This window comes from Pezoporus wallicus, unplaced genomic scaffold, assembly GCF_028554395.1.
Source record: "Pezoporus wallicus isolate ANWC-B61680 ecotype Strahan unplaced genomic scaffold, APGP_CSIRO_Pwel_v1 contig_3486, whole genome shotgun sequence".
Lineage (NCBI taxonomy): Eukaryota > Metazoa > Chordata > Aves > Psittaciformes > Psittacidae > Pezoporus > Pezoporus wallicus.
In genome coordinates this window covers 8,713,721-8,728,905 of record NW_026642292.1, presented here as the reverse complement: position 1 = coordinate 8,728,905, position 15,185 = coordinate 8,713,721, and the positions used below count along the sequence as shown (strand labels likewise).

At 35.4% G+C, this 15,185-nt stretch overlaps 1 protein-coding gene across 9 annotated transcripts in view; it reads right to left on the bottom strand.

Moving 5' to 3' along the window:
• HECTD1 (HECT domain E3 ubiquitin protein ligase 1) overlaps positions 1-15,185 on the bottom strand; it is a 56,907-nt gene that overhangs the window by 17,893 nt on the left and 23,829 nt on the right. For 4 of the 9 annotated variants that reach the window (XM_057428651.1, XM_057428658.1, XM_057428659.1 and 1 more), the window contains exons 11-24: positions 14,972-15,142; positions 13,645-13,867; positions 10,225-10,500; positions 10,042-10,118; positions 8,461-8,595; positions 8,085-8,231; positions 7,619-7,713; positions 7,092-7,197; positions 6,085-6,219; positions 5,860-5,999; positions 5,096-5,419; positions 4,493-4,659; positions 4,143-4,319; positions 599-1,435 (exon numbers count right to left, since the gene is read on the bottom strand). In XM_057428651.1, coding sequence (XP_057284634.1) covers positions 599-1,435; positions 4,143-4,319; positions 4,493-4,659; positions 5,096-5,419; positions 5,860-5,999; positions 6,085-6,219; positions 7,092-7,197; positions 7,619-7,713; positions 8,085-8,231; positions 8,461-8,595; positions 10,042-10,118; positions 10,225-10,500; positions 13,645-13,867; positions 14,972-15,142 — 3,010 coding nt within the window. The remainder of the gene's footprint in view (positions 1-598; positions 1,436-4,142; positions 4,320-4,492; positions 4,660-5,095; positions 5,420-5,859; positions 6,000-6,084; positions 6,220-7,091; positions 7,198-7,618; positions 7,714-8,084; positions 8,232-8,460; positions 8,596-10,041; positions 10,119-10,224; positions 10,501-13,644; positions 13,868-14,971; positions 15,143-15,185) is intronic. The other 5 variants (XM_057428652.1, XM_057428654.1, XM_057428656.1 and 2 more) reach the window with 3 other exon arrangements.

The window sequence follows — 15,185 nt, the reverse complement described above, 5'->3', positions numbered from 1 at the left end:
TTAACATGCCTGAACAGTTTGCTGATATAAGCCCCAATGACCATACCACCTTCAGAAAACATGCACAGTATTAGAGTACACTAAGTTATTCAGCCTGACACAATGAAGGAAGCTACTAAAATTTCATCGTACTGCAATTTACTCTTTTCTTTCTACTGTGTTCTTAGCTCTTAAGCTCAGAGACTTCACAATATGCACAAACTGCCTCTCCTGAGGAAAATGGAAAAGTAAGAGAAACAATCACATACATGGCAAGTATGCAATATCTACCCAGATCGGAAAGCAAGAGCATTCCACATTAGCTACTGTTCCTAGTCTTCCAGCCTCCTGATCTAAACCATAGTCTCTCTCTTCCTAAACATGTAATAGACCTATCTGATGGGTATAACACTGTAATCTGACATAACAGGGCAATGTAACACTTTCCAGCTGACAAACTCTTGTGAGCTCTTCATGAGTTCTACAGGTACATACGAAGTCAAGGCTGCTCTAAGTTCATTCTCTATTAGGGCAGAAGAAGTCAAGCTTTTTCAAGTCTCATGAAAGTAAAAAAAAAAACAACAAAAGCTTCAAATAAAAATAATCATAGGTTACTTACTTGCAGTACTCATTACATTTCTTCCCAAAGTATTAGTATTGTTATCACTGCTACTTCGGCTTAAATTCATGTTGTTTGTGGCATTGGTACGTGCTATGTTTGCTACTCTTCGGACAAATGACTCCAGACTAGAGGTTTCGCGAGATGATAAATTAGGAACACTTGCACTAGAGCTCATCGGTGCCCCAGCAGCCAACAAAGAACTGACTGAGAGTCTATTACTTGCTGAAGAGCTTAGCGGTCGTTGGGAAGCTGCTTCTTTATTAGTCAGTTCGGAGACTGAACTCACATCAGGAGAGCTTACACTAACAATTCCCATGGATATAGCACTGGACTCCCCAGGAGTACGTATTGAGTTATCAGGACCTAACTTCCTCTCTGCATTTTCGTTTCCCATGTCCACTGTTAAGGTGCTGGTGCTTGCACTGGAAGATGACCCTACGTCAGCCTGAGGCACACTATCAGCGGAAGACAGAACAACAATTGGTTCATGGACGTCAGTGCCTGAAACTATATTTTGCTCCATTACACTTTCTGATCTCCGCTCCATTTTGGTCGAACCCAAGCTGATGTCGCTGCTACTGGCCACGCTACACACAGAACTGCTGCTTCCTTTTCTACTTGAGGAGCCTGCAGCAGCAGTCGTCTTGTCTGGACAGTTGTTTTTCACCAAGCTGCTCCATGACTGCGTTGTGCCTGAAACAGTGGATGAAACAGGTTTGGGTGATGCCGCTGAATCAGGGTCGTACCCTGGTGCAAGCTTGAGGTCAAATTTTCCTTCTGCGCCCATACGGTAAGAGTTAGAGCCACCAGCATCCCAGGTGACATCAATCCAGCCTGGAAAGGGACAGGAGTTTGTGAGATCCAGCAGAAAGCAGACAGGAGCGTGTCAGACAGTAGCTCCACAATGTGGGATCAGCTTCTCATAAAGGCTGCATGTCTGAATTACTAAAATTGCTAAATAACCCTTAATGCCAATTAAAAAGAAAGTGGTTAAACCTAAATGATTTGGTATTTTAAAATGTTGTTAATATTGAGGCAGCAATATATTGATCAGCCTCTATCTTCAGGGTCCCAGAATCCAGCCAAAAGTAAAGTTTCCTCCAGGAAAGAGCCTGACTTACTAGGATTTCTCAAATCCTTATTATTACATTCTCTAATAACAGAAATGTATATTAAGATGTATCCTAACTTTAGTAACATCTGTCAAGAAATCATAAATCTTGAGAGGACATTCTATAATGTGTTTCTTTGCTGGATGCTTGTGGATAAGCATATTTACTTGACAGCAGACATTTGACTGAACAGATTAGTTTGGGATTTCTTACTATTATTATTGCTCTATAAAGTGAAATAATTAATTTACTGATACTCATCCTTTCATTTCAATAATTTACACAGACTCAAACATTCTTATAGGAAAAGGCTTACAGTAGTCAGGTAAGGACTGCTTCATGTGAGATTTCAAGGTTGAAAAAGAATACATTTCATAGAATGAAACTTTATATTGGGACCGAAGACTGAAAAGAGATGCTATTCTTCAATTCCTTTAGTAAAAAATAATTTAGAGTACCAGTATTTTTTTAATAGTTAAGTGTTATAAATTTGCAATAATGAGGGTAACATGCAAAATTTAGCAGACCAGGACAGAAAAAGGGGCAAAACAATTTATTTTTGCTTCTCTGAGTATGTACCATGATTTCAGAGTCACCTAGAAAGATTCCTTCTAGCATTCTTATTGTACGTTATCTGTAACAGAATTTGTTGTCAACATTTTACCTGATACACATTTTCTTCAAAAAAATAAAATGTATAAAGCTCAATTATTTTCTGTAACTTCTGACAAATTCAAAACTAGATGTCTGGTCCAGATGTACACACATTTTTCTTTAACAAGAGTGCTAACTTAAAGTACTTTTTTAGTACTGCCAATTACACTTTTATCTTATCTTTACCCAAAAGTCTTGCCTTCTAGACCAAAACAGAGTATCAGAGGTAATTTTCTACTTAGAAATATCACTCTGGAGGAAGAGTATTTAAAACGGATAAAGTTTTCAGATAAAAGTCCCCACATGAGCAGGTTTACATCACTTTATTTTTATATTATTTTATTCCATCTTCATGAGCAATAACTGAGTAGCTTCATGTCACTAACCCTTGAAAGTTGTGAAGCAATTCTGAAGTTTTTACTTTCTACAGTTTATTTGCCTTGCTTATTAAAATAAGAAAGTGGCTTCATACTGCAATTACAGTATCATTTTCCCCCTTTATGAATATCTGGACAGGGTATTTTGCAAAAGCATAACTAACTAATTATTCTTGTTTTGTACAGTTCCTTCCCCTAAATTATTAATTACAAGCAATTTTAAATCTGCGTAACTTTTTAATACATATACACTTGGAGAATTGCTACTCCATTATTATAGTCCTAAAACAACTCAAGATTTGTCTAAACTTGTGAATAATAACAAAAAGGTCAATGGGATACTATTTTCAAAATCCTATTTAAAAGACAACTGTGGTAGGAATAAGAGTCTGCTAATGTGTTTCACATTGTTTGGCATCATCATCTATCATTGATAAATGAACCTCAATTTCACCTATGCTTAAAAGGGAAAGCTTCACTGAAACACAGGAATGAAAACACTGATTTAGTAGAATACTACTCACCAATAATACCTAAAGTCTTCAAAGTGAGAATGTAGCTATGGATACTGTTGCATCTGATAAGAACAATATAGAGATGATGGAAGAATTCCCTACAAGCCAGCCTGAACATCTTAAATAAGATTCAAAGTTTCAAAACATTAAGACATTGTACTTTGGACATTTCTCCATCTTTGCCAGCTGACAACCCAGCAAACTAGAAGAATTCTTAAAATCTGGCTAATAATGAGCTTAAGAGTGGCTGAAGATGCTTCAGAAACAAGGTAAGTTTTATATACCCCTAAACAGAGGGAGAAGGGGGGAAAAAGATGGAAAGCATGTTCAGTGGACAATATCATCACCTCTTCTGGAGCCTCCTTAGTATCTTATCTTCCTGAGCACTGACTTCCCTGACTAATGCAGGTTTTTTTTTGCTCCTTAAGTTAATTGCTTTTCATGCTTTTATTCGAAAAAAGTAGCTACTTGATCCCAATGAAGCTAGCAAAGTAGGAAAGGTACAGGATACAACAGAAGTCAAGAAAAATATTGCAAAGGCTAAGCTAGAAGGAATGAAGATGGCAATTACAGGTTTTGCAGGCCCAAAGCTTATATAAATTCACAGCAATCTCCTTCATATACTTTTTCTTCTTTATAATAATGTCTAAATAACAATTTGGTACGTTAATCAAGTAATGCTTTACAAAACTTTAACTTACATTTTTTTTCATGCATTAAAAAGGAATTTCACAAATGGACCACAACAGTTGTACCATTTGAGTTCCTCCTCCCCAAAATATTCAACTTCAAGACACTACAAAGGAAGTACTTCAATGCTACCCCATTCCACATGAACTAATTATGCTACAGGCCTTTACAAAATCAGGCAATTTGTGCTCACCATTATGCAATTCTCCTGTAACAGTGCCTTCACCCTGTGGGCTTCCATCCTGATCTCTCCATTTCCAATCAATTCCTCTGATCACACGAGCTCCTGGAACCATATATTTCAACACCTGAGAACGGACCAGACGTCTTTGCCTTCTCAGATTTGCTTCAGCTTCTTTAGCAGCTTTTCCTACAAGAAATGTAAGAGATGAAATGACTTAGAAGTACTGAATGGCAATAATTTTTAGCCTATTTCTAAGCCAAGTTCCACTGTAAAAGTTAACCTGCTTTTTCACACTGATTTTTATATTGTATGTTCATTAGCATTCTAAGAGAACAAAAACAGGATGTACACTTTCTTACCCAGCTGATCTTCACATACTCCATTCACAGTGCCATAAAGTTCAAATCCAGACAGGGAGAGGTAGTGTGTTTGCCCACTGGCATTCTTGCCCATCTGTTTTATTCTAACATGCCTCCAACCTTGCTTCTCATCTTTTGGAGGATCTAAAGGCCATGTTGCTGTAGACCTTTACATTCATCAGGGGAGAGGGGAAAAAAAAAAAAAAGGGGAAAAAAAAAGATGAAATAAAAAAACCTTAGTACCAAAGTGAACAAAACCATAATGCTGATCATTTATGGATAAAACCAGAAAACTGCCAAGAACACAAGGTACATTAAACCTACTAACACCAGGGACAAACTCTGGTTGAGTACTGGTATAAATGCTATCTCAGAAAAACATCAAATGCAAAATTTATAGTGACAGAAAAGCATAAATTCCATTATGTGAACCACAGAGACCTTATGAAACACTTTCGATCCAATCCTTGATAACTTAGATCACCTGCCAATCCTTTATATAGTTACATTATTACACCTACAGAATACATTAAATTAGTCTACAGCAAAGTATGTTTTTCCTGAGCTCAGTCTTATAAGAAATTATAAAATACACTGACATACCCTGGTTCGTTGAGACTACAGTCATCAACATGCGTATACAAAGTAGTCCAGTTCTGTCCATCCTTAGATACCTGGAAAACCCAATTTCTGAGAGCAGATCGTCCATAACCTCGAGCATGGCGTAATGTGTAAGCTGATGGAATAACCCAAAGGCCAAGATCTATGGCAAACCAAGCATTCTTATCATCATTAGTATGACAATTGAGAGCTGAACTGTCACGGCTTAGGATGTCTTCTAAGCGGCCATAAGGCAGATTTCTTCCTTCGGAGGACGTAACCACTACTAACCCATAGGCTGCTGGATTTACCCACTCATATGCAGTTCTGTATTAAAAAGAAAAAAGTACTGTTCAATTATTATTTACATTAACAAACAAGTAACATTTGACATTTACTGTAAATTACGTATTACAGGTGAGTTTGTTACATCACATTACTACAGTGGTTTTAAAAAAATTAGAAAAACAGAAAACATAAACCAACAACAACCATGGCAAACAAAAACAAAGACCAAACTTCCCCACCCCTTCATTTGTAAGCATACAAACAAATTTTCAACACAACTTCAGAGTTTGATATTTTTCATTATTTATATAGTGCAAAAATAAACATATTTCTATTGATCCACAGTAAAATTAAAGATACCTCCCATACCTAGAAAAACTGTACATTTCATTTCATTATGAATTCTCTCTTTGCACCCCACCCATGGATCACAGTTCATTGTGTCCAGCTTCAAAACATCTAGCTTTGAAGGAACTCACTTTGCATTTGTTCCAATCCAGTAAATAATTCCGTTTTCATCAAAATCATGTTGATGTCTGAACACAAATGTCTGGCCTTCACGGAGTTTTCGTACAAAAACAAATGAAGCCCTATCAAAGTCGTACCATTGCTTTGCTACCTACATGTGAATGAAAAGAAATCAAATATTATAGATTCAGAACACAGCCATTCCTTGTCAACTCCGTGTGTGCTATGTTGCTCACCATTTTCAGGAGATACTGTTCTAGAGATTCAACAGTTGCCAGTGGCTCCATCTTTAGCATTCTACCAGTTCTATCTATTAAAGATGTCTCCCCTGAGGAACGTTCCAAACGAAACCTCAAGCGCCGTGTTAAGATCTGAAAGGGCAGCTCAACATTAACATTGGCTTTTCTGACTTGGTTTTGTCATTTTAAGAAAAGCAATATATTTCATTATAACAGTTTCAGTGGTGTATCAAGTATTTTTATTGTGCAAGTAAGAACATCATATTCTAATTTAAAGCTTTAAAAAGTAATTTCCTGGTGCTCCATTTTTTCAATTAACCAAACAATTCTTTAATATGACAGTCTATGTATAAGCTAATATTTTCTCACTCTTCATGTTTTCATTGCTTTTCTTTCCAAATCTTGTAGACTAGCAACTACAATAATACAAAAACTGAAAATGCTTTTTTCAAAATATTCAATAGCAGAAGTGTTTTTGCAACTTTATGCAACTATCTGCTAATAATGGAACATCAAAACAGAAATACTGAAACTTCACTGCCATCCTGCAAATTCCTGAAGTATGATTTCCAAATACAGAAAATTAAGACTTGAACTGGATAAAAACAAGTACGGTTTTTAGCCAAACTGCAGCTTTCCTTTTTTAAAAAGCTGCTAATCCTGCAGATGTCTTGTATTACCAAAAATTATACTGCCCTAGAAGGGACCCTTTTAAATGATTATAGCCCACCACTAGTCATCACAAATAAACATATCTTAGAATCGTCTTAAAAAAAATGCTAGTTCATGCTTAATAGGGGCATATGCCCATATAAAGAGAATAATGCTTGAAGGCAAAAGAAAGAACAAACATTATCTCTTCAATCAAAATTTACTTTCACTTCACAGTGTAAAAGTGGCACCTTTAGGTTACGTGTTAGAGGAAACAGATGCTAAAAAGTCTATCATTCTTTACCCAATTCTACCCACTTTTAAAAGACGTACTTCATACAGACTTCATTTACCTGAAGATTATACGTAGATCCTGGTGTATCATACAAGTGGAGAGGTAGACGTTCGATAGATTCTAACACTGCTATCAACTTCCGAATTAATGCAACGGCTGGACGACTGTGTGAAAATGAACAATTACCATATTACCACACAACAAACAGAAAAAAATCCTACACTATCTCAGGGAATAGTACCCAGGTGTAGCAAGTATCCTGGCATGCTATTTCAATTGGTATCATCTGTTCTAGTCACAGGGCTACAGCACAGCGAGAAAAATATTAGTCTGCACAGTGATGAACAAGACACCTTTCTATCTGTCAACAGATGTACATTCAGTACGCTTGACTCCTATAGACAGAAGTAATTCAGTAACATTTTCAATTGCTACTTCCACAGCAGATGCTGTCTTTCAAAGTCCAATTTTCTTTTCCAGAGATAGACAAATTGAAAGGGAAAGAACAGGTTTTTTTTTGTCTTTAAGCTATTTTAATCATACCATACTGCTTCACAGACGTGAAGAGTTCTGTTTTGCTTTTACCTTTCATCGTCTTCATTTTCACTGAATGCTGTTTTGAAAACGTTTATTCTCTCTACCAGTTGACTACAGTCTTGCTTCACATCTAAATCAACATTCTAAGAGAAAAAAAAAATAAAATAGATGTTACTTTTAATACAAAGCAATATATTAAATCGTCACACTGGCAGAAATATCCCTTCAGTCTCTTGGAATTTCCCATTTAAAATCTGTATGTGAAAAGCTAAATTATATCAGCCATGAGAACTGACCAGTGTTAAGATTTTTAATGGTTTATTCAAACTAATCTGTCATAATGGCATATGTTCAACAGGTAGACCACTAACTGGAGCAAGTCTGCCTGATTTTCATCAAGACAGGAAATAGCCATTGTTTATAATAGGTTTTCTAAAGTAAGGCATATGCCTATGTTATTGGGGTTTTTTTTTTAGAAAGTTCTTCTTTAGAAACTTATGTTCTATAAACTCACATTATTTAAAACTGTAAGCAATGACTGAACTAAGCCACTACTGCACATTTCATATGGAGAAATAGTATTCTCATCCTTCAATAACACAATTAAGTCTTCCAAAGCAGTCTTCATTAAATCTCTCCAAGTATTTTCTCCCTCAATACACTGGAAGACAAAAAGACAATTACGGTGAAACAATGTAACAGTATTCCCAATTGCTTCATTTGAAAAACAGTATCCCACTAAAGTACATAACCAGGAATTACAGCATTAAAACCCCCCATATTTCAGACAGATATATTGTGACTTCCCTCTGTATCCTGACAGACTGATCTGAATATCATTATGCGATTTCCACTGACATCACACGTTATAAATTAAAGGAGGTACTTACGTGTCTGTTTGTGTGAAGTTCCCATGCAGACTCTAACTGTGTTGCTATGTTCCTCAGTGTTACAACTACTCCACGAGGCATGCTTTCAACAGCTTTAAAATGATCATCGTACAAATCTCTTGCCATAGTGCGAACCTAGAAAACGGATTCTGATTGTCAAAAGTCATACCTTACTGCAATGAGACTACCGTTATTCTCCAAAATACTAGAAACACAGCCATCTTTTATAAAGAAGTCATGACAGATACAACAAACAGGGAAAAACTGAAAACTATCACACATCATGAAAAGCAAAGGTTGTGAAAGGCTAAAAGTACATAGAAATACATGGAATCTTACTGAAACTCACAGAAATTAAGCTTACAAGCATATATTAAACTACAGCACAAAGATAAGAGAAAAGATGGGACTCAATCTTTAAATCTGTTTCACTATACCTCTATCACGGATCCGCTAATCGTTTTAGAGGCAAGATTAAGGAGATTTTATACAGTTTCTGAATGCTCTATTCACATTCCTTAAACCAAGTCACACAAAAAGTCCTTATGTGACCTTATACTAAGAATTACTTTTCCTATAAAGTATGGATCACACAAGATACAGATCAGATAAAATAAGTTCTTATTAAGCAACATCTTGCTTATAAGAAATGTCTCCAAATATCTTTCCTTTTCATTATCAGGATATATACAACAACACATTTCACAAGCTTCTGAGCTACACATTGCAATCTGAGGTACAAAAGTGCACTGCCTTCCTTTTATCATTCCACCTATCCTCATTCATGCAGTATTTTAACTTTCAATTTAGTTTCACATTTCCTCAGACATAAGTGTCCTTACACGATGCGGATTTTTGGTACAGAACATATCAGATGCACTGTTAGAAACTGCAACTGCAAGAGAGGTCAAGACTTCAGTTTAGCTTGAGCCCTTGGCATCAGCTGGCCACAGAATATACATGTTCTATTTATTGATTTTTGTAAAAAGCTCAGTATTTGATTTCTCAATTTCCCCCCCCACCATTATGAGGGGAAAAAAAAAAAAAAAAGGGAGGGGGAGTTTTAGAGAAGCCTAAAATCAGGGCATTTACACATTTGGATTCACCAGCACAATTTTTTCACAACAATACAGACTTCTCACTTCCATCCCCTTACCTGTCACAATATCCAGTCTAAAATTAATATCTAAACGTAGTGAACAGAAGTAACATGCCTCTGACACAACTGTAGTACTGATCATAACATCTTTTCTTTTCATAAGATTTTTTCTTTTACAAAAAAAAAGAAAAACCTACAGAATAATACAACTATGGGTCTGAAGGATTGGATTTCCTTGCATTTTTTAAAGAAAACTTGTTTTTTCTCTAGGACAGCACAGAGTTTGCTAAGACTGTTGGATAAAAGCACCTGCAGAAGTGCTTTCTTGCAAGTGAAGTTTTCCCCTTCAAGCTTAGCATAAAACTTTATCCAACTGAAAACAGAGATTTTAATCCTCTACAAAGAAACTACAACTCTATAAGCATATTATAAACCAAAACAAACTCAAATTTTAAGTATACAATTCACAGGTGCTCACCAACCTTTTGCTTTGTCTTCTCCAGTTTTGATTTCAGCTTTCTTCCTCTTTTGCCTGTCCAGCCTGTTACAAATTCTGACCCTGCAATGTATTTTCAGAAAAGTCACAGATTTCTCACTGCTATGAAAAGCAAGGAACAGAAAATCTATCTCATTTACACTTGCTCCTACCTGCACATAACACATACCTACATACTTACCCAAAGAGGTTTCAGCTGTAAAAGAATGCTTTGTTCCTCTGTTAGATTCAAACACAAAACCTGGCAGATCTTCTTTCAGGATGGTAGCTTGCTGACCATCGGAATTGTGAATAGCAATTTCTCCTTCCTTTAAACAGGTGAGTGACCAGTTTCCTACAGTAAGTTTAGTTGGCCCTGGTGCCGATAAAATTGGCTGGCTTGTGGTAGATGGTTTTACTTGGCTTCGAGCTCTCTGCAGCTTCTCAAGGAACTCACTCCTACTTTCTATTTAAAAACAAAAACACGTATTTTTTTCTTCCCACAATTGTTTCAACCATCACATCTCTCAAACTTTTTTTTTTTCAATTGCGAGAGCAAAACAACTGAGTACATTCAATGCAAAATTAAGTTTGAAATTAAGGGTCTTAAAAGTGTTCTGAATTTCTTCCCAGTATATTTCTGTGCTTCAATAGTGATTTATTCCCTGATGGCATCAAAGTGGACAACTCAATTCTTTATCAATGGTGATACTGACAGATGTATTAGATCATCTTCACAATTACAACGGGAAGATCAAACAAATACACTATAAGCTTTTGGTCTTGCAAAAAATAACTTATCTTTTTATGGCCAGCATGAACTATTCACAAAGAGAGTTTTTAGGACTAGGACATTAAATGAATCCTCCAAGAGGAAAACAGCAATCAACTTAACAGCTTAAAGCAGGTGGACAAAAGATGTTGAAGACATAAAAGCCAAGCAAAAAAATATATTTAAAAAAGTCTGACAAGCAACATCTGACAAAAGCAAATTTGAGCTAACAGCTGTTTGCTCAGATTAAATGTCACAGAGGCAACAAAAATATTTTTTTATAAACTATACTGAAAACTTTTCTTCATCTCCTTTGTAGAACCTCTAAATTCACCTCGGAGAAAGAAATCCACAGTCATGCTACTTAATACAGTGACATTAATGTAGATGTTCCTATTCCTTCTTTAGTACAGAAATTTTAAGGCCTTCTATACTTCTGAGAAAAACATGACAAAAAAATACTAACTTAATGGCACCACAAGAGACTTGATTAGGACTTAATATTTACATGGAGATATTTAACAGATAAAAAAGATATCCAGGTTAATCTAGCCTAGTTGAAATTATTCCAAACAACTACCTCAATTTTTATTAAATTATATTTTGAAGTCGTTAAAAAAGCTGGACACTACATTGGAAATGTTAATTAGCATAATTCCAGAAAATTTAACAAGTTCGTAATTCAAAAAATAAAAATGCCAGTTAAAATAAAAATTGCAATAACCTCATTAAAGATTACATCCAACTTCAAAGTTAACAAGTATCTTTTACCTTCAGCTTAGTGATTTGATAAATACAACTTTTATAGTCCACGCACTCGTAAAATTGCTGTTTTCCTTTTGCTGCCATGACTTAGGCTCTAGGTTTTAAAATGCGCCATTTTCATTGTTTTATAATATAAAAATGAACAATCTTTATGCAAAAATATATATGCACTCTTGAGGCATAACATTCATTATTGCTTAAAATTCATAACATCCAGAGAGGTTTATAAAAAGAACTGTAAAATTTCATATGCAAAATTAAAATTCTATTAATGGAACTCTTCCAGATTTACATAACTACATTTTAACAGATTTATTATATAGCACATTGCACTGAAAGTGAGAGGATTACACCTGACTGAGAATAATTTTGGGTTCCCTTAGACAGATTTTTGGAACTCATCTAAAGCTTCACAATTACCATTAAATTTCAATTTTTGCATTGAACTTTCATTTTTTCTAAAAATTCAAACAAAACAAGGATTAAGCTAGTGGAGAGGGGTAAGTACAGACCTTTAAAAAAACCTTCACAGAATCTATTATTTCCCTCTCCCACCACAACTCTGATCATGCGATATGCACTAACAAATTCCATTACTGAACCCTCTATATTCTTGCCAGCGTGAAATTACTGAAAAAGTATACCATAAGATCAGTCAGTAATGATTTAGTACATCAGAACATATAGTATAGTTCAGGACTGTAAGATACTATTCTGAGTCTATACTGTATGGTAGTAATTTTAGTTACTAAATAATAGCTTCTTATCTCCTTAGTAAAGAGGCTGCTGCACACACTTAGAGCTAATGGTTAAAGTTCAGGCAAATTACACTGCAATGTCAGCACTCAGACAAAAAGCTGAAGAAGCCTCATTTAATCCTAGTTAGCTCCTTCACTTCCATAATATCCATGCTAGTTATCTTCTTCAAAAACAGGATTTATTCAATCTTTTTAAGAAGACTGACATGAAAATATGAATCATCTTAAATTCTCAATCTGACTTTCAGTTTCTCTTCACTCCAGCTTCATCTGAACTGTGTCCATTCCACTCATGTTGCAAAGAAATAGTAAAATATCATCCTCACACCCACATCCTTTAGGAAGAAGAAAGCAGAATTGGTATCTAGGGCCTATGAGCATTTAAGAAATTAATCTCATGGATTTTCAAATTAAAACATGTGATAAGCACATATTTTATCACAGAAACTGTTTACCTTTTAAAGTATTAGCCTGGTTTAAAAGAATGCAATGATAAATTTTCTGATCAAAAATAAATCTAGAAAAAATACCAGAAGTGGTTTCCAGCTGTGTTATAATCTAGAAACACACTATCACATTTTGTCTTCATGCCCAAAAAATTAATGGATAAAGTCCATTCCACTTCATTTCTATCCTGAATCATAATATGTTCTGTTATTTCACTCAATGGCTTGTTGAAAACATAATAATATTGCAAAGCATTTTATGTCTGCAGGTTCATAAATGCATGAACTGTTGCAAAAAAGAAGAAACAATAAAGGAGGGTTGTTTCTGCATTCAGAACAAGTTGTGTATTCTGTACAGAAAATTAAAACCACCTGTGCATTGCCAGTGCATACAGTCTGTTCCCTTATCCTCTCTCCAACAAACAATTAAGACACTGTAATTTGTTTCCCAATCTCAATGAGAAACTTTCCATTACTTTGTCTTCAAACACATGCAATTTCATTCTGATAGCTAGAAGCAAACAACAAATCACCATTTCAACCTGCTTTTCCTGGGACGGCCACTACAAAGTGCTTTTAATGACTGGGGTGAAAAAATTAAGTATGCATGGAGAAGATCAAAACAAAACGAAGTTAATACACTTTCACTGGCAAGATGTTTGCTTAACACAATTCACCAAGGAAGTCAAGTTATGGTCACATGCTATCTGATAAAAAGCATCACAATTAACTGACCACCTTCCACCTGTTTACATCCTTTACTATTTAGTAAGCCAATTCCTGCAAAACAAAATAGCTCCAATGAAATTATATAAACAAATGTAACAAGTCTCAAAACTTAACTTGGACTTGAATTGCAAAGACACTACCTGAACTATCGGATCCTCCTTCAGGGCTGCCACTGGAATACATTGTGGCCAGTTTTCCATCCAAAATAAACCTGAACCATCCATTACTACCATTAGACAGTTCCAGGGCTGCAGCATCACTCCAGATATACAGGCAGTCCCTTCCCCTAATGATTGACCAGTCTCTCCAGTGATAGGGTTTACCCTGTTGCAGTTCTTTTGCGTCCTCCTGTGGTTCATCCTCCTGTAATAAAATTGCATTAAACAAAAGAAAAGCAAACCAAACACCTGAACAAGCAAAAAACCAACAAAAACAAAAACGCAACCCACCTGACCCACTAAACAAAAAAAATGAAACCAAAAACCACAACAAAAAGTAACACACAAAACAGGCATTTTATAGAGGCTTGAGGCAAAAAAGGACTCAAACCAAAAACATATTTCTGTTGGTAAAATTTATTCTATTAAAGAATACTTTTAAAGATATGATATTTTTTATAGGTTCCCTTTCAGATATTTATCTATTCAATGATAGCAACAGCCTACTGAATCAGACATCCACCGCTATTCAAAACTTCTACTGTGAGAAAAAAAATCAAAAGTGGTTGAGGTTGGAAGAGGCTTTCAGAAGCCATTTAGTCCAAACCTTTGCTCAGGCAGGGCCAACCTAGAGGAAGTCGCCCCAGACCACATCCAGACAGCTTTTTAACATTCAAACACTAAATTATTATTTATTTATTTTATTTTAATAATAATAAAAAATCCCCACTAACATCAAAAAGCCCCAAGCTACCTAAAACCAACAGTAAAAAGCTTAACTATACACTTAGGACTTAACTATAAATCTTAACTGAATGGATAACAGAAGTAGTCTGCTATCCATTCAGTTCATCTGAGTGGTCAGTAATAGGACTGCTGAAAATTGGTAAATATGCATTTAAGGTTTCCATTATAAAGAAAATTCCTTTTTTAAATATTTTTGATATATTCAATAACAATGTCTGAAACACCTGCAATTATTTGATGCACATATGCTAAAAGAGATGACCTTTGTGCAGAAAGGCCTCATTTTGCATCACAGCCATTTTTAAAACACTAGAGAAAAAACAAGTGTCGCTCAACTTGACCATAAGCACTTAACAGTAGGAAAACTCAGCAGATAAATAATGTGCCAACAAAAAAATGAAGTTATGGAAAACAAAAATAAAAACAATTAAAACAAGTGGCATACAATAAGCATTAATGTAATAACCTAACTACCCTGCCCTAGACATTTTCTTAACAGTGAAAATTGTACTAGAAGAGTTGGCTTCACAGGAACAAATAAAGCTATCAATTCTGTATTTACCTTCTCAGGCTTAGACTCCTCTTCATTTTCATCATCAGATGATGGCCCCGCCAAAGCTGACACTTTACTAATTACACCAAGTCTAGCCAGTTGGTCTAGAAAAAGATCACCACCTTTATCCACCAAATCCCTTATGATTTGCAAGGCTAGCAAATGGCCATCATCATCATCCTGTAATACATCGGATGGAAAGAAAATAAGAGAGGATCTCCTT